Here is a 19,955-nt window from a genome sequence, read left to right as displayed (position 1 = left end):
GCTTTACATCTTTTCATTTGTGTAATTGTCCCACATAACAATGCTCATTATTTAAACAAAGTCACTCCAATTTGACTCTTCTTTCACTTTGTATCGAACCAATACTTCTATAGCTTAAGCTTTCTTGAATCTGTCTTGTAGTTATTTAGGAGTGGTTGCTATTACTGCAGGTACTTTTTTGCCTAACCAATCATTAAAAAGTATAAGCATGGGAGTAACTGGGAAGAAATAACTTAAGTCTTTTTTTTTTAAATTTTCTCAAAAGTACTTGGCACAGTGCCATGTACATAAGCAGGAATTAAATCAATGCTGCTTGATCTAGCAGATGAAAATATTCAACGCTTATTTGGAATACTTAGCTTTTTATTACAAAGTAGGCTTACTAAAGGAAAACTTTCAAAAAATCCCAGAAAATACAGCTATTCAAAAAGAGAAAAAAATGTTTAAGGAATCTTTGTAAGTCCCAGAGATAATTACTATTAACAGGTTGGTTACCCATGTGACCCACTGTCATTTTTCTATGTAGTTCTGGTATTTGATGTGATGACTGTTTTGTGTTGTGAAATGCTTCTGAAGTCCTGTATCTTTACAGCGCACTTCCAAAGGTCAGTGCACACACAGAGTCCAACTCATCCCCTCCAACATGGTGAGGATTTCTGATTCTCTGATCTGAGAAACGCCCATCCTATTTCCTCAGTCATCCCAATACATGTTTTTAATACGCTGTTCTCAGGTTAACAATTCAAGGATTGAGGAATCCTAACAGAACCCCAAGAAATGGAGGAAGATATTAATTGTCCCTTCTTGGCCTTTGTTGAAAATGTGAGTAATTTCCCAAGAGGTATTTATGGACTCCTTAGAAGTTCGAAAGAAAAAACACTCTGGCACTAAAGGTATATAATCAAAAGGAGCCGTGTTATTTACTTGACTCATTCTTGTTGGCCAGGCAGCAAGAACAGAGCTTTCACTGGGCAAGCAGGTCAGATTTGTATCTTTATCTAGAAATATACATATGTCCCCTATGCAGAAGAGTGAATTCCAGAAAACTTTCTAGAACTGACTGATTTCTACAAAATTTGCTATATTGACATAAAATTTCTACTTTGCTTGGACAGGGTAGTCTAGCTGCAGCACAGTTTCTTGATTTTTTTTTGTTTTTTAAGATTCATTTATTTTTACTTCAAAGTCAGAGCTAAACAGACATGGAGAGTTCTTCCACTGGATCGCTCCCTAAGTGGTCCTAAATGGTCACAATGGCCAGAGCTGGGTCCATCTGAAACCAGGAGCCAGGAGCTTCTTCTGGGTCTCCCATATAAGTGCAGGGGCTTAGGGCTTTGGGCCACCCTCTGCTGCTTTCCCAGGATGCGAAGTAAAGCAGCCAAGATAGGAACTGGTACCTGTATGGGATGTTGGGACTGCAGATGGAGGATTAGTTTACTAGGCCACCTTGCTGGCCCCAGCTACTTGATTTTTGTTTTGTTTTGTTTTGTTTGTTTTAAGATTTGATTTATACTTGGAAAATCAGATTTGCAGAGAGAAGGAGAGACAGAGAGAAAGATCTTCTGTCCGCTGGTTCACTTTCTAAATGGCAATAACAGCCAGGGTTGAGCTGATCTGAAATCAGGAGCTCAGTGCTTTTTTAGGTCTCCCATGTGGGTGCAAGGTCCTAAGGTTTTGGACCATTCTCTACTATTTCCCAGGCCACAAGCAGGAACTGGATGTGAAGTGGAGCAGCCAGGACACAAACCAGCCCCCATATGGGATCCTGGCATGTGCAAGGTGAGGATTTAGCCACTAGCTCATTGTGTTGGGCCTGCTACTTGAGTTTTAAATGCCTATTGCTTAGATGTTGCTAAGTATCTTTCATGTACAGTCAACTGTAGCCCAAACAATTGGTAGCCTTAAGTCTAATTAAAATTGCATAGAGTTTCAATTAAACTAGCATGTGCTCCTTTGCAGAGACAGAGTAGTTTAGCAAGTAAAGTATTGTAAGACTGCTTCTACAATACCAGAAAAGGAAGGGAGGGAGGAGAGGAGAAGAAGGAAGGAGCGAAGGGAAAGGGAATGGGCGCAGTGCAATTTAAATGTCCAAAATCATAGAAGTGGATCAACAGGATCCTATGAAGTAGTAGTAGACAAGAATGACAAAGTTCTTTATATATTGACAGGAAAAGTCTCCAGAACAAAGTACATGAAAAAGCAGGGTGCGGGAATGTATACACAGTTCCAATTTGTGTTAGTAACAGAAAAACAGACATGTGTCAAATTGCTCATATATGCATAAACACTCCAGAAGACTTAAAAAAAACCACTATTGTGGGTCCAGTGCAGTAGCCTAGTGACTAAAGTCCTTGCCCTGCATGTGCCAGGATCCCATATGGGCACCAGTTCATGTCCTAGCCACTGCACTTCCCTTTCAGCTCTCTGCCTGTGGCCTGGGAGAGCAGTTGAAGACAGTCCAAAGCCTTCGGACCCTGTGACACATGGGACATCTAGGAAAAGCTCCTGGCTCCTGGCTTCGGATTGATTCAGCTCTGACTGTTGCAACTACCTGGGGAGTGAACCAGCAGATGGAAGATCTGTCTTTTCTTCTCTCTGTAAATCTGACTTTCCAATATAAATAAATAAATCTTTAATCCCCCCCAAAACCTAATATCATTTATGAAAGAGTATCTTGGCTTTTTGTAGGCAACTATAAAGAGTGTTTTTCATTGGGTATATTTTTGAAATTTGAACTGAATGTATTCACTATTGGCTTTTTTTGGGGGGTGTGGTCTAAGAAGCTAATGAAATATATGAATATTGGACCCTCCTCTTCTGCTCTTCCAGGTAATGGCTCAGAGCTTGAATGCAAGTGGAGCAGCTGGAACTAGAACCCGCATCTATATGGGATGCTGGCGTTGCAGGTGGAGGATTACACCAGATTGTACATAGCATTATTCTAAAGGTAAACTGATGTAACATCTAAACGCTATAAATTTGTTGATTTTATTTCACTTTCTTACATAGATAGGATGAACTAAAAACTGGCCTGCAGAAATTGCCTTCAGAAAATATATGTGGGAAAGAAGTCTGAATCTATGATTTATTTTATCAATCTCATATTGTGAGAAATGAAGCTTATTAACTCCAAGTTTCAAAATTCTTGGCCTACATGGTTTCTTTTCTCTGCCTGAAACACGATGAAAAGGAGAGACCTTTGATACACACTACAAATACACCCTAATACATATTCTCGTTGTTTCCCCTCCATCGCGGTGGCCGCCTGCCGCCTTGCGTGCCTGACATGGCCGTACATGGCCGTACATGGCCGGACGTGGCTGGGCACAGTGGTTCTACAAAGTATTTGGGCGTGATAGTGCGGTGGGGCCACACCTTCTCACGTCCAAGGATGGTGTGGCAGGACCCAGGGCTGGACAGCGCCAGCCAACAGTACTGGGAACTGTCCCACCACAGAAGGCTGGCGACGCCGCCAGTGGTGCACAGAGTCACCACAGAGAGGCACCAGCACTGCCTCTCCAGCTCTGGGGCTGTTTTCCAGTTCTGGGGCCACCACTTCATTGCAGGATGCCCTCAGTGCATTTGTCGTTTTCATCTCTGTAGTCTTTCGGTTCGCTCATCTGTGAAATGGGAGTAATACCAGCACCTTCCACGTTGGGTGGTGGTTCAGAATAAAATGGTGACATTCAGCACAAAGCAAAGGGATCAGCTAAGAGGAAATCTACCACCTCCTCCCGTTTGGGGAATTCTCTGCTTGCCCCTGGGACCCTCCTGCCCACTCGGCCAGATTCCAATCAGAAATCTGCAAAGCAATACAAAGCTAGTGAAGGGGCTCTAACCTCTAAGTCTCATTCCTAACTAATACATTTTTTTTAAGATTTATTTTTATTACAAAGTCAGATATACAGAGAGAAGGAGAGACAGAGAGGAAGATCTTCAGTCCGATGGTTCACTCCCCAAGTGAGCCGCAACGGGCCGGTGTGCGCCGATCCGATGCCGGGAACCAGAAACCTCTTCCGGGTCTCCCACGCGGGTGCAGGGTCCCAATGCATTGGGCCGTCCTCGACTGCTTTCCCAGGCCACAAGCAGGGAGCTGGATGGGAAGTGGAGCTGCCGGGATTAGAACCGGCACCCATATGGGATCCCGGGGCTTTCAAGGTGAGGACTTTAGACACTAGGCCACGCCTCCGGGCCCCTAACTAATACATTTTTAAGGAGGATTTTGTAGTAAGTGGCTCACCCTTTGGGAAAAAAAAGTCAGTGTATTACTTTTATTAATAAATGCCACTGTATGCTCTACCAAGAGCAATCTACCCACTAAATCACATTTATAATTGATATTTTTACATTTAGCACATTGAATGTGATTTCATATAATCATCAAGTGCACTATGGCAAGGTTTTCTTAGTCAGTTTTCACATTTGTAAAACCTCAGGGATGTTATATATATGAATATAGTAAATCACACTTAATACAGATGATAGAGCTGTCACTAAAACCTAAAAGACCAGAGATTCCTAATTCCCATTCTGACTCAAATTACTGACAGGAATTTCATTAAAGGTCTAGGGCAAACAAGGATTGTCGTTTAATCATCTGACTATATTCACATTGGTTGCTAGGCATTGAGTACCGTGTATGTTTCCCTTTCAAATATCCGGGGGGAAATACATATATCCAGCTGTCCTTTCCTTCAGTCCTTGAGATTCATTACATTTGTTTGAAGAATTTAATGAGTTTGTTCAGGGAGTTGCATCAGAAGTTGTTTCAATGTTAGTGGTAGGAATGACAAGCAGTTCTTTGTAATGTGGCGCTAGTCAATACCTGTTTTTGCCTAAGGATGTCTCCTCACCGATTCTGGATAATCCTGCTTTGTAGTGGGTTGGGCAGTGCTAGGTTTCTTTGGTTGGGGCTCCAAGTTTGGGATGTGATCTAATACATGCCTGGAAAAGTAAGGCGCTGAGAATACTAATTCAGTTCCACAAACACTAACTAAAGCCAGCAGACATGGCATTTATATCAAAAACAGTTCTAGAACATAGCTACCAAACACTTTCTATTTTCTGAAATGTATTTATTATCTTGAAAGAACATTCACCTCACATTCAGTTTATGGCCAACAATCCTTCCTGGGTTCTGGCTGGTCCAGTTCTGATCCAGCTCCCTGCTAATGTGCCTGGCAAAGCTGGCCCAAGTGCCTGGGCCTCCACACCCAGCTGGGAGAATGGCAAGAAGCACCAGGCTCCCGGCTTTGGACCAAGTTTGCAGCCATTTTGGGAGTCAACCAGTGGAGGTAAGAACTCTCCCTCAAATAAAATTCTAGAAATTTAAATTCTTTAGGGAATTTAAAATCCCCATTGAAGGGAGGTAAAATATTAGATACTACACAATCAAGATATGCAAAATCCTTTGAGAGTTGTAAGAGAAAATGACAAATCTTTTGCTTTTAGTGAACTTATGTTACGGGGATATTCTCTGGGTTAAAAGACTATTTTGCCCTACAAGCTTCATGAAACTTGTGATCCTTGATCACAGGATGGGTTGGAATGTGAGCATTTTCTGTGAGTGGATGAGTGAGAGAGAGACAGAGAGAGTCCTTGAGTGCCTTAGAGGTTAGAGCCTCTTCACTAGCTTTGTATTGCTTTGCAGATTTCTGATTGGAATCTGGCCAAGTGGGCAGGAGGGTCCCAGGGGCAAGCAGAGAATTCCCCAAACGGGAGGAGGTGGTAGATTTCCTCTTAGCTGATCCCTTTGCTTTGTGCTGAATGTCACCATTTGACTTATTCTGAACCACCACCCAACGAGGAAGGTGCTGTTATTACTCCCATTTCACAGATGAGCGAACCGAAAGACTACAGAGATGAAAACGACAAATGCACTGAGGGCATCCTGCAATGAAGTGGTGGCCCCAGAGCTGGAGAGGCAGTGCTGGTGCCTCTCTGTGGTGACTCCGTGCACCACTGGCGGCGTCGCCAGCCTTCTGTGGTGGGACAGTTCCCAGTACTGTTGGCTGGCGCTGTCCAGCCCTGGGTCCTGCCACACCATCCCTGGGCGAGAGAACTGTGGCCCCACCGCGCTATCACGCCCAAATACTTTGTAGAACTACTGTGCCCAGCCACGTCCGGCCATGTCCGGCACGTGAGGCGGAACGAGTCCTCTTCAGGCGGCCATCGCGAGGGGCTCCCCGGCTCCCTCAGCTTCGCGCGCAGGAGTCTATTCGGAATGGCGAGAGGCGCGCCAGGCTCAGCGGCAGCGCCCGTCAGGCACTCAGCCGCTCCCGGTCCCTTCCTCCCGCCTAAATGGCCACAGCTACATAGGTTACGCGCCTCCTCACCTGTCCCAGAGGTGGCTACCGCTGCAATGACTGACGCCACGCTCCTCCAACCAGGCAGTGGCAAGAGGGTGGGCCCTCGCCGAGAATGATTGTTCCTTCCCTCCAATCGCCATGCAGTTCCTTCGGCCACAGTCTCGGCGCCCGGCGGAGAGCGACAGGTGGGAGCTGTGGGATCTCAGCGCCTCTTGCAGCTTGAGCCTCAGTTAAGCGCAGTGGTAGGTCTACTCTACATTCTACCGGTTCTTGCGGGTCAGCGCTCTAGCCGTCATTTTCATCAAAAGTGGGAAATTTCCCGGCCCTTTCCCGTCACCTCAGATGGGGGCGGGATGACTAGTCCTCTCTCCGGCCAATTGTATCACGCGACGTCCTGTGACAAAGTGACTGACACTTCACGGTGCAAATGAAGTTTCCCGTGGTTGCGGTTCCCTGTGACTGAACACGAGGCTAGCTAATCCGCTTTAAGGTTGTACCGCGATCGTCAGAGAGATTGGCCAATAGACAAAGACAACGACCGGAAGTCGGCTCGTGGGTAGTTAGAAGGCGGGGGTTCGCAACCGCCTAGGCCTGCGCGGGTCAACGCAGCTTGGGGGCCGCGAGCCAGCAAGCGGCGCGTGACGAGGGGCCTGAGCGACGGGTCACCGTGACCAATGATCTGCAGCCGCCGGGGAGCTGCAGCCAGTGGTGAGTCGAGTGGGCGGGAGGCAGCAGGTTAGGCAGTGAGAAGTTAGTGGCGCTGCTGGGACGGGGGAAAGGAGACGCTTCTTCCTCCTGCTGTTCGGTGCGTTCCCGGGATCCGCGGCGGCGTTGGCCGCGAGTGACTGGGCTGCGTCTCCGGTTCCGCGCGCTAACCATGCTGACCGACGGTGGGGGCGGTGGCACCTCCTTTGAGGAGGAGCTGGACTCGGTGGCTCCGCGATCCGCCCCGGCCGGGGCCTCGGAGCCTCCTCCGCCGGGAGGGGTCGGGCTGGGGATCCGCACCGTGAGGCTCTTTGGAGAGGCCGGGCCCGCGCCAGGAGTCGGTGGCGGCGGTGGCGGTGCGGGTGCAGTCGGAGGAGAGGCGGCGCTGGATTTCAAGTTGGCGGCTGCTGTGCTGAGGACCGGGGGTGGAGGTGGTGGCGGCGCCTCTGGCAGCGACGAGGACGAGGTGTCCGAGGTACGGCTGCGAGAACCCCCGCCTGCCACCCCGGCGTGAGGCGTGAACTCTTCTTTGGGCTGGCACGGGGCCGGGAGCAGCCTCGCGCTGCCCCGGGCACAGGGGTTCCCTGACAGCAGTCAGCTCCGTGGCGGCGATCGGTGGCCGCGACTCGGGCCTTTGGGAGCCCGGCGGCTGGAGGCTGGAGCTGGACGGGCCTCCCGTCCGCGTCCGCAGATCCACAATAGGCAGTCCTTCGGTGTGTGAGCTTCGCGCGGGAACCAGCTACCTCCCGCCCGCGGGAGCCGTGGAGTTGGGGGGCGGGGTGGGGTGGGGGAGAAGCGGGGCGGGGTCTTGCCGGAGTCCCTGCCCTTGGTACTGAGACCGAAAGAGCGAGACTGAGTGAGCTGGCTCGCTCTGGGAGCGATTCTAGTTCGTCCCTGTGCACAGAGTCGAGTCGTACTTGGATTGGCTTTAGGCCTTTTATTTATTTATTTATTTTACGGAGAGTTCTTAATTTTCCCTCTTGGGCTTGAGACAGGTGAGTATTAAGAGAGCGCTCAGCCTGTACTCTGAGAAATCACGTGACTTGCTCCTACGACTTTTTTTTTTTTTTTTTTTTTTTTGGTGAAGTTAGACAGGAAAAGGAAGTTTCCAGTCTAACTTCTGGCCTTCGGAATAGCTGGGTAGCTGAACTAGTAGGGAAGACGGAGCATCCACTGGGTGCCCCCTGCAGTGACCCGTGCTGGTTTTAAGTTCTTCATTTCTTTCCATTTTTAGGTCTGAACAGCCCTAGGTGGTAGGCATTCTCTCTTTTTGGGCTCCAGGAAGAAAGGTGTCTTGTTTTTGTATATATAGTTCATTCTCTTGACTCTGGCTTGCGTATAGCCTCGTTCTGTGATGACTGTTGTTTTAAGTGCTCAGAATAAGCCTGCCTTTGTGGTTCTTAAGGTGCCTGTTTCATCCCCTGTGACCAATTATTGGAGCCTCTGGTCTTGGTGTTTAAGTACTGGAATTTCCCTCTGTGTACTAACAATCCCAGGCTGTTGTATTTGAGAGGAATCAGGAGAAATGTGGCAGGTTGAAGAATGCAGCTAGTGGACCGTCTTCATTTTAGCTCTGTTCAGGAGTTTCCATAGATTTAAAACCTTGGCCCCTTGTGACTCCAGTGTTCTTTGGAAAAAGTGCTGTGTATTAGGGGGTTTGGTTTCTTCAGTGTGTATGAATTTCACCAGAAGGGAAACAATTTGTAAGTCAAGATAGGGCTTGGGTTCTGTTTGAGTTATGGTGGAAGGCTTCCTTTTTGTCCTTTCAGTGAACTGTGATGACAGATGAACTTGGAAGACATGATTTCATAGAGAGAAATCCAAGATTAGAGTTTTCATTGAAACTTGTAAGGGATTATTTGAAAAGGACTTCGCCCCCCTAAATGTGATGGAAAGAGGTTGTCCTTATTTCTCTGGGCCATTTTTACATAATTATAATGGGTAAGGTAACATCTGCTTTTATATAAGTATATTATTAAATGTCTTCAGAGGCAGAGTGTTAGTGAGCTTCCAAGGTCATAAATCTTTCTCTTCCTCTCTTCCCACAAGGGAACTGGAAAATGCTTACAGAAAATTGAATTGAAATATAAGTTTATTTTGGTGCAGAAAAAAAATTGAAATCCATACATATGAGGGGACCTCAAAGTTTGTGGAAAAATTGAAAAAATTACACATTTACTTATTCACAAATTAATAAAGTTTGTTAGAGTCCCCATTTGCTGGTTCACTCTCCATATGTCCACAACCCTTAGCCTGTCTGAAGCTGGGAACTCCATCTAGCTCTTCTACATGAGCCAGAATAACCCAATTCCTGGACCACCTCCACTGCCTCCTAGGGTCTACATCACAGGAAACTGGATCAGGAGCTGGAATTGGGAACGGAACCATGGCCCTATGATGCACAGTATGGGCAGCTCAGCCACCTGGCCAGTGCCCACCCCTCTTGAACTTTTTGAAGACTCCTTGTATGCTTCACTTGGAGTTTCTGTATTTTGGTTAAAGCTATGGGCATAATCCACACTCTGTGTTTCTTTATGACTTAGTGTGGAAATGTTTTATTAGGATTTTAAATACATATTGACCTTGTTTTTAGAATTAAGTTGTTGGTTTTTTTTTTTTTTTTTTTTGCTTTAAAGTGATACTGAGTATGTATGTAGATCCTTAATTCTTAACCTATGGAGAAAGAAAATTTTGTTTTTGTGTACTATGTTATCCTGTATTGTATCAAGAAATTCTTTGCTATAAAGGATGTGTAGTAGAAAATAGCCTCTGCATTTGTGAAAGGAATGACCTAACACATGTCTGACCATTTCTGTTTTCTCTCTGGCAAGATGTGCTGGTTTCTTCTACAGTACTACGTTTAAATGTTTCCTATGTGAAAATATCATAATTAACATTCTTCAAGAAATGCTCCAACTGCAACTGAATGTATAATATAAAGTCCTCATTTTCAACTTCCCTAAGTATTTTAGAACCAAGTTGCCTACACATTTAGAAAGATGGTGAGTTTGTGTGTAGTTTAGGAATGGAGTTTATCACCAAATGGAGAAGTGAGTGGGAATTGTGGAGACCTGGTGTATCTGCTGTGGTTGAAGTCCTCTACATCTTGTGTGCAGAGTAGTAGATACTGTAAGGATTTCTTTACTCATTAGAACCAAGAGCTCCGGCCTGGCTTGATGGCCCAGTGACTGAATCTTTGCCTTGCATGCTCCAGGATCCCAAGTGGGAGCCGGTTTGTGTCCTAGCTGCTCCACTTTCCATCCAGCTCCCTGCTTGTGGCCCGGAAAAGCAGTGGAGGACGACCCAAAGCCTTGGGACCCTGCACCTGTGTGGGAGACCTGAAGGAGGCTCCTGGGTCCTGGCTTTGGATCAGCTCAGCTTTGGCCATTGCAACTACTTGGGGAGTATATCATTGGACGGTAGATCTTTCTTTTTGTATCTCCTCCTCTGTAAATCTTTCCAAGAATAATAAAATCTTAAAAAAAAAAAAGGAACCAAGAGCTCAAAAACATGAGCAATTTTCCCTTGCTGGCCAAGACAAAAGAACTCCAAGGGATGGAGGTAGGTATTTTAGCATATTCAGTACTGAAATTCTGCTATCTTAGGGCATGCCACCATTTGGGAATCTTTGTGGTTTTTTTTGTTGTTGTTTTTTACACTGGGGTAAATACTTGCTTTGTATTTCTTCAGGTACACTGAACATGTTCCTTAGCTAAGGCCTTGAAGGCAAGAATCAAAACTTGCACTGGATATTATTGAAGTGTACCCATTGTTCACAACAGATGTCAGGTTAAAAAAAGATTCCTTAAAAATCAGTTTTTAAATGTTAAATTTAGGATTGTAATTTAAAAAATATTTTTTGGGCCTGGTGTGTAGCCCAGTGGCTAAAGTCCTCGCCCTGTATAAACCAAAATCCCATATGGGTGCAGGTTCTAATCTTGGTGGACCCCGCTTCCCATCCAGCTCCCTGCTTAGGGCTTGGAAAAGCTCCAGGCTCCTGGCTTCAACCTGATCCAGCCCTCGCTGTTGGGGCTGTCACTCTGTTCTTCAAATAAAAATTAAAAAATGAAATTTCAAATAAAAAATAAACTTTTCTTGTTTTAAAGCCCAGGTCATACAGATATCCCGTCCTGATTTTCTACAAAGGAAAGGAGATGAGTTACTGCCTTAGGGTAACGTATGATGTAGAGTATAAGGCAGCGCTTCTCAACAACAACATAGGTACATTTTGGATATTCTTTTTAGTTACTTGTTCTGAGGATGCCTCCAGGGCGTTAGCACCCCTGATTTCCTACCTCTAGACCCCAGGAGAATCTGTCCAGCTGTAATGCCAAGAAGTCCTTTGATATTGCCAAATTTATCCTGGGGGTAAAATCACCCTTAGTTGAGAACCACTGGTCTAGAGGCCACTCTTTGTCATCAGAGATGGCAATTTTGTGAATACTCTGTATTCAAACTTCAGGTAAACAAGGTGAGTCACTGCTTTTAATAGGATCTCAGAACTTAACAAGGAAAGAAACAGAAAGAAGGTACTATAAGCTTTAATGTGAAATCGGCATTCATTGCTGTCAGTTTTGAGTGGCACACTTAACATTTTGTGGGACTTTCATCTAAAATATTACCCTGTTTATAAAAGTTGTTATTGTGTATGAAAATGAGCTTTAAAAAACCCCTCAGAAACACTGTCAATTTGTTTAAGGTAAAAAGGGTTTTGTTCCATAAATTACCACCACTAGTGAGCAAGTAGGAGACAGAACTTTATATTTTAGAGGACAAGTTTTTGGAGGAATTAGAAATGTTTGTTGAAGACAAATAACTAGTGATTTGTTGTATATTGTGTGAGTATCAAACTTGCTTAGCGTTCCTTCTGTAAAGCATTGAGACTTTACGTATAAATCTATTAGGGTGAGCGTGTATGTATAAATGGTAGGTCGGTGCATACTTGATTAATATGGGTAAGAGGAAAACCTTGTGAAACTTGAAGTGTGGGGCATTTTTTGGTGCTTGTTTCTCCCTCCTCCTTCCCCAGGGGTTGTTACGTAGAACCTTTTCAGTAGGCAGTTACATTCATTGAGCCCATAAGTTGAAGTAATATAAGAAGACAGTGTGAGGTTTTGATCTTGCTGCCTGCTCTCTGCCTTGTGTACTTCTTATATATTTCATTTTGGAATTTCCTTGTGAAAGTATAAATATGTACTTTCTTTTCCCTATTGTTACATAAAAGGCAGCTTACTGTTCATATGAATTTTTTAATGACTTTAATTATTTTTATTGAGAAGGCAGAATTATAGAGAAAAAGATCTTTCATCTACTGGTTCACTCCCCAAATGGCTGCAGTGGCCACAGTGGCCAGAGCTGAGCTGATCCAAAACCAGAAGCCAGGACCCAGGAGCTTCTTCCAGGTCTCCTACATGGGTGCAGGGTCCCAAGGCATTGGGCCATCCTCCACTGCTTTTCCAGGCCACAAGCAGGGAGCTGGAAGGGAAGTGAAACAGCTGGGACACAAATTGGTGCCAGAATGGGATCCTGGCATTTGCAAGGTGAGGATTTAGCTACTGGGCCATTGGTTCAGGCCCCATGTGAAATTTTTGAATGATAAACTTGAGAGGGATTTAGACTTTTAAAAGTTTTAAATTATTATAAATGAAGCGTGGATATAAATTTAAACACATTCCTTTCTGAACCTGTTAGAGTCATGATGGACTGAATGACTTATGAAACCAATCCTGGCCTTCTGATTTGATGATAAATAAGACAAATGGAATATGTGTTTTAAAAAGAGCAAAACAGTTTTCAAAATCATTAGTCTTGAGTTGGCAGTATGGAACCTAAGTTGTAGGAAATAAAATCGGTGTTTTTTTTTTAATCTTTATGAATGAACTGTTTTACAGTAGCAACCTTCTCACACCTTATTGATCACATTTCCCTTGTCTGTTGCTAGTCCGTATAGTCATAGAATCCTGGTGGTAATACTGCCTCATCTCCTTTCGCAAGTGCTACCATTTATTGAATACTTATTATGTGCCAGTACCATACTAGATACTTTCATTATTTATTTATTTTTACTTTAATTATTTATTTAATGGTTTCAACACTCCTTTGAGGTAGGTATCATCTACATTTTTATAGGTGAATACAGTATGCTCAGGGAAATGATGAATCCAAAAAAACAGGAAGATGTTTAAAATGTTACAAAGCTAGGGCTCGGCAGCGTGGCCTAGTGGCTAAGGTCCTTGCCTTGATCCCATATGGCCGCTGGTTCTAATCCCGGCAGCTCTACTTCCTCTCTATCTCTCCTCCTCTCAGTATATCTGACTTTGTAATAAAAATAAATCTTTAAAAAAAAAAAAAAAAATGTTACAAAGCTAGTGGGTGGTATAGCTAGGATTTGAATCTTATTGAATTAAAAGCCTATTTTCTTTCTTGACAACATTTTTGTTTACATTAAATGCTTTCTTTACAATAATTCATTTAGTCTCTGTTGAATTTTTTATAGTTTTAAAGTGAAACGAGGCATATAAAGACAGTATTAAATTTACCAACTTTTAAAAATTTCTATTTTGAGATTATGCTGTTCCATTTTTACAAAATGTTAAAAATGTCTGTACTTGACAGAGTATCAAATTGGAAATTTTATGTCAGGACCCTGAATACAGCCTGAAAAGTATGAGAACCATTGAACCAAGAGACTTGCCCACGATTACCCAGCTAATATGTAGCTCTCAGCAGTAGAAAATAGATTGTGGAACTTCCACTCTCGTTGTCTTTCACTGTATTGTCCTGGTGACTCTTCTGAGGGAATGTACCTAAGAATTTAATTAGTTGCTGAGGAGTACTTACCTCAAGCTGGTGTGTAACCAATCTATAGTTGACCTTGTTGAAAAAGTTTTGTAATTTTTAATGAAATTGCTAAAAGCAAGGTAGATTAGGACTTTTAGAAGGGATACCATTAAGTACAAGTAACTATAGAGGAACAAGATTTTAAGGTAATTATGTTAAAAAGTTACTTGAGAAGTTCAGACATTTCGTTATTTTTTAGTAGGTTAAGAGGTAAGTGAAACCGCAGGTACAGGAAGGCATATCCTTATGTGTACCTTTGCCGGTACGGGAAACAGTGACACTGAAATACTGTATATTCCAATAATTTTGTAAAAATTAAAATTACTGTGTGCTGTTCTGTTGGTAGTTAACTGACAGTGCACGCTTCCTGTGAATGAAGATCAGTTGCTATATGATGATGGGCTTATTTTTCTTCCTGCCTAGTTTATGGAAAGGAAGTATTATGTATATAAGGCATTCTTTGCTTGGCTGAACTGGAATTCGGAGAGTCTTTTTGCCAATAATGCATTTTTATTTTTTCGCCCCATTTTTACATTCTTCTGTTTTTATAAACATTTCCGCTTTCTGAATAAATTTCAATTTCAGTAGTAGGAAGAATTTTTCTTTAAAAATGTGCATATCTCACTGCCTCCTGGTGAGCTGATGTACTTATATTAGCATGCACTTTTTATTTGTTTTTGAAAAGAGACAGGCAAATATACTCCTAGAATTTAACTCTAAGAACCAAAGATTTGAACTAGAAAACACCTTACTAATTTGCCAAAGTAAATTTAATGTTTGTGTGTAATGAGGACAGAACGAGAGGCTTTTTTAGCTGTGCTATAATATTCATAGCATAGTTTAGAATTTTAACCATTTTTTTGTTTTAGCTTTTAAATTTTGATAGAATACATATAACAATCTACTTCTTAACTATTTTTAAATGTGCAGTTTATTAACATTAAATACATTCATGTTTTTTCTTAATGATCACCACTAGACATCTCCACAACTTTTTCTTCTTCCCAAACTAAAACTTTATAGCTGTTAAACAATAGTTCCTCATTTCTCCTCCCCAGCCTCTGACAGTTGCTACTCTGCTTTCTATTTGGGTTTGACTGCTCTGCATCCTTCATGTAATTGGAATCATGCAGTATTTGTACTTTTTTTTTTATAAAAGATTTATGTTATTTTATTTTTATTGGACAGTCATATATACAGAGAGAAGAAACAGAGAAATCTTCCATCTGCTGGTTCACTCCCCAGTCACCACAAAGGCTGGGGCTGTGCCAATCCAAAGCCAGGAGCGAGTGTCTTCCGGTTCTCCTATGTGTACAGGGTCCCAAGGCCTTGCTCCGCTGACTTCCCAGGCCACAAGCAGGGAGTTGAATGGGAAGCAAGGAGTCTGGGATTAGAACCGGTGCCCATATGGTATCCTGGTGCGTTCAAGGCGAAGATTTTAGCTGCTAGGCTACTGTGCTGGGCCCAGTATTTGTGCTTTTGTGAACTGGCTTCATTCAATTAGCATGTTTTTAAGATTCATCCAGTTGTAGCATATGTTAGAAATTCATTCCTTTTTGAGCTAAATAGTACTCTGTTGTGTGTGTGTACTTTATATTTTGTCGTCTGTGCATCTGTTGGTGGATTCTTGAATTGCTCCCACCTTTTATCTATTGTGAATAACGCCACAATAAACATAGGTGTGTAAATGTCTCTTCTAGAACCTGCTTATATTTGCTTCCATTCCATAGCTTACCAACACTTATTTTTTAAAATTGTCTGTGCTTTTGCTGTTACATTTGTGAAGTTGTTGTCAAATACAATTTCATGAAGATTTTCTCTCGAATTTTCTAGGATTTTTACAGTTTTTAGCTCTTAAATTTGTATCTTTGCTCTATTTTGAGTTAACTTTTATGTATGGAATAAGGGTAGAGGCCAGAATTTCATGCTTTTGCATATGGAAATCCAGTTTTCCTCTGCACCATTTGCTTTACACTGTTATTCCTTGTTGAAGGGCTTTGGCACCCTTTTGGAAGCCTAATGGACTACATATGAAGCTTTTGTTAAAAACATGCTTTAAAAAATTATTGATTTGAAAGGCAGGATTATAGAGAATACAGTCATCTTCCAGAGAGAGAAAGACAAGAGATCCTCCATCTAGTGGTTCACTTTCCCAATGGCTGTAACTGCTGAGTCTGAATTTTAGGAGAAGTGTTTGTATTTCTTAAAAAAAAAAAAAAAAAAAGACATTGGGATTTGATAGTGATTACATTCAATCTATAGATCCCATTGGGTGAGAACAAAGTTTGATACAAATCAGATGTAACTCCATCAGAATAGATACTAGCAAATCAAAATGAACTTGACAGGATGCTAAACATCATCTGTAACAGGGAAAGACTGCCTTGGAATTACTGATGTTCTTCCTGAAGCCCTTAAGCCAATAGCAGATTTTTTTGGATATTATTTTGTCCTGAATTCCTTATGTGTCTTACTTCCTTATTAGTCCATGACTAAATTGTGATTGATCAAAATGCTTCATATACTGCTTAAATGCTAGCAAGAGATGAGTTCAGTTTTGGAAAAACTTTCAGTGTGATATTAAATATACATAAATTCACCTGTAGTATATTCTTTAATGATGTAGAATTGAGAAAGTTTGTTACAAAATACCTTGAATGTTGCAGTTTGAAAGATGTTCAACTCTTATCAGCCTCTCTAAGTGTGCTTGTTATTCTGTTACATTTCTAACACTTGGTTTTACATTTAAAATATTGTACATAAGATAAATTTTATACTATGTGAAACAAACTATCATTATCAAAGACAAAATTCCAAAGGAACAGTAGTTCAGGTTATGTTGGATATAATCTTTTCTTTTGCTAGTTTTTGTTTTGATAGAATTTCAAACTTCAAAGTTGCGAGACGCATGCAAGGAACTTTTCCAGAATGTCTTTTGCCCAAAAAAGCAGCATTATTTTGTGGCTCCTGGCTTACGCCTGGCTTAGCCTTGAATATTGTGGGAATTTAGGGAATGAAACAGCTGGTGTGAGGTTGATCCTTTGCTTCCTCTGCCTTTCCAGTAAGTATAAATAAATAAATTTAGAAAAACATTTTTTGAAAGACAGGAAACTGTCACCCACTGTTTCATTTCCCACGGGCCTGTAATAGTATGGTCTGGGCTAAGGAACTCAATCCAAGTCTCCCGTGCAGGTGGGAGACCATGGAACCTGCAGTTCTCTCCGTGGTTGGTGTTCTGAGTTCAGCAGTTGGTAGGGAATCACCAAAGAAACCTCATCTGAGGCCATCCCAGACTTGATTTTTTTGTGTGTTTGCTAATACAGGATCCCACGCAGTCTGTCACCCAAATCAGCCTACGCACACACCTGGTAGTTGTAAATGCTGGGTCAGTTCTGTCTCCAGCCCCGTGTTTTAAGAAAACCAACGGGTGTTGGAGCCCAGCCCGATCCTGCCCACCACATACTCGACCTTCACACAAACCAGCGGGAGCCACAGCCTAGTTAGAGTGACCTGCAATGACCCCCACCAGGCCCGCCCCTTGCCCTGGTTCCGGTGCTTGCCAGTATGTACAGCAGACTGATCTTTTCTGTCCCACATCCCATTCAGCTCTCATACCTGTCAATGGGCGTTGAAGCTGAATTCATCCCAACCAGCTCTACTATCCAGTCCATACTAATGCCAGCGGGTGTCACCATCTGTCTAAGCCATGCCTGCGCCTGACAGAATTTGGCCCCTGTGCCAGCATCTGCTAGCTGATTCTGTGGCAAAGCCCAACCAACCCATATTCAAACTGGCTTATGCATGTACCAGAAGGTACAGTCAGCCCAGCCTGGCTTTTCCCTGATCCAGCTCACATGTAGGCCATCAGATGTTGTGGCCCTGCCTGGCTTGGTCTGCCCCCATCCAGCTCTCATGCCTACTAGTGAGAGTAGTGGCCCAGTAGTGGGGCCCCCTTATCCCCCCCACTGGGTCCATCCTACCTCCTCCCCCACATTTCATATGTGCTGGTTGGGTCCTGAGGCCCAATCTAGCACATTCTGCCTCACCTCAGCATTTGCCAGTGGGTGCTGTAGCCTGGCCAGGCCAGGCTGCCCCCCTTCCCAGCTCCAACTCACAATGGTGGGGGCTACAACCTAGCTTAACCCGGTCAGCCCCCAGTCCTGACTCTCATGTGGACTGGCTGGTATTGCACCCTGACCTAGCCCGATCCATACTCCATTCTGGCATTCGGATTCACCAGGGGATGATATGGACTGACCCAGCCTGACCCAGCCTGTGCCAAATGTATGCCATAGTACCGTAGTTTTGCCAGATCTCGCACACACCAGTGAGTCCATGGGCCAAACTCTACTTAGTCCACCTCATGCCCCACAGGAACAGTGGTCTTTCCTGACGAGCCCTTACCTATTCTGGTTCTTGTTATTGGTTGCCTGGTCCACACCCAGACACAGCTCACACATGGCTAAGCAGGGGCAGAGACCTAGCCTAGCCTGTCCTACACCTACCCTGGTTCTCATGAGCACCAGTGGGTGCTGGAGTCTAGCCCAGTCCAGCACATCCCAGACCCAGCCCACACAGATGCCAAGGGATCCTGCAGCCATATCCAGACCAGACCGCAGCCTCCACCTTGGCCCTTGTGCTCACCAATGGGGATCACAATCTGGCCAGGGTGTCCCTTTTGCTCCCCAATCAGGCACCACAGTTCTTGCGCGTGCCAGTGATTGCTCTGAACTGGTCTGGCATAGCCCTTCATGTCAGCCTTTGCCTTTGGATGTTGCAAGCTGGCCTGACCTAGCCAGCCTCCTCCAGTCCCAACCTTGCAGGTACTGCAACCTGGTCCTGCTCAATGTGATACCCTATCCCTGCATGACCTGCACTCCAGCCTGGTTTCTGCACTTGGACTAAAGTCTACTTGGCCCTGCCCGGTCTGCCGCCTTCCAAAACCAACCCACATACTTGCCAACAGATGAGGCTACCTTGACCAGCTTGCCCAACCCCTAGTTCTGGAACACGTATTTACCAGTGGGAGCTATGGCCCCGTAGGGGAGTTTTCCAGGTTCCCCCACTCAGGCCACTCTCAGACCCAAATCTCACATACTCCAGCAGGTGCTAGGCCCTTACCCGGCATAACTTGCTGTTCCATCTTGGCCTTTAAATGAGCTGGTGGATGTTGTGGGCTGGACCACCCCACACCCTATTTTAGGATGCACATGCAGGTGCTGCAGCTTGGACCTGTCCAGCCTATTCTCAGCCCCAGTACTCTTGAGTGTTGGTGGGTTCTATGTTCACACATAGTTCAGCCCATCACCATACCAACTCTTGAGCTAACCAGCAGGTCTTGTATTTCCATAGGGTTGGGCCCACTTATCCCCCACAGAATCTAACCCCCGGACCTGGTTCTCTAGTCTGCTGGTTAGTGTCATTGCTCTGCCTAATGTGACCTGTCCCTTGTTCCATTACTCAATCAGGTGCCGGGATCTAGCTCTGCTAGACAGACCCCCAGCTTTCATGTGGTCTGGCATGTGGCAGTCAGTGATGCTCTGCACTAACAAGTCCATCTCGGGATTCCCATGTGGGCTGATGAATCAATCTGACCCATACAGATCTTCCGGACTCTCCCCTCCATACTACCAGGTCTCAGTCCCCTCACTTACCAGCAAGTACAGTGGCCTTGTTAGGTGTCCCTCAGGATTCATTCCTCACTTACACGTAAGGTGTCCTTATCTGTGGATGTCCCTAGGCAATAATTCATCACCCCAAAGTCCTCAGAGCCCAACAGCAGGTGGCCAGCAGGCAAAGCCCAGCGCTCAATGGGCACACTGGCTGCCCACAGTAAGATGGTGCTAGCTGCTTTTTAAGTAGTCAGAAGTGGACTGTGCCCTCTGCTCATCAGTCAAAGGTGTCCGATGAAGCTGAGGTTCTGTTCCACATGCCTGGCCTGCCTCATTCTGCCTTTTAAATAAATAAGTAAACTTTTTTTAAAGGTTCAAATTCCTTGGTATGGCAAGCATATAGTGGAGGTGGGGAATGCCCTGCCCACATAGTGTATCAGGCATGTGGAATCTTTGATCTAGCCTTTCCAGTGCATCTTCAGGTGAGACC

General features: G+C 44.2%; 1 protein-coding gene across 11 annotated transcripts in view; it reads left to right on the top strand.

The window, feature by feature from the left end:
* The first annotated feature begins 6,415 nt into the window (after positions 1–6,415).
* ANKHD1 (ankyrin repeat and KH domain containing 1) overlaps positions 6,416–19,955 on the top strand; it is a 117,591-nt gene continuing 104,051 nt past the window's right edge. For 8 of the 11 annotated variants that reach the window (XM_058677233.1, XM_058677226.1, XM_058677225.1 and 5 more), the window contains exon 1: positions 7,047–7,488. In XM_058677233.1, coding sequence (XP_058533216.1) covers positions 7,186–7,488 — 303 coding nt within the window. In that variant the 5' untranslated portion in view covers positions 7,047–7,185. Of the gene's footprint in view, positions 6,551–6,600; positions 7,017–7,046; positions 7,489–19,955 lie in introns of those variants that run through there. The other 3 variants (XM_058677231.1, XM_058677232.1, XM_058677227.1) reach the window with 3 other exon arrangements.

This window comes from Ochotona princeps, chromosome 19, assembly GCF_030435755.1.
Source record: "Ochotona princeps isolate mOchPri1 chromosome 19, mOchPri1.hap1, whole genome shotgun sequence".
Lineage (NCBI taxonomy): Eukaryota > Metazoa > Chordata > Mammalia > Lagomorpha > Ochotonidae > Ochotona > Ochotona princeps.
Note: the sequence above shows the minus strand (reverse complement) of the source record. Positions and strands in the feature narration are given on the sequence as shown.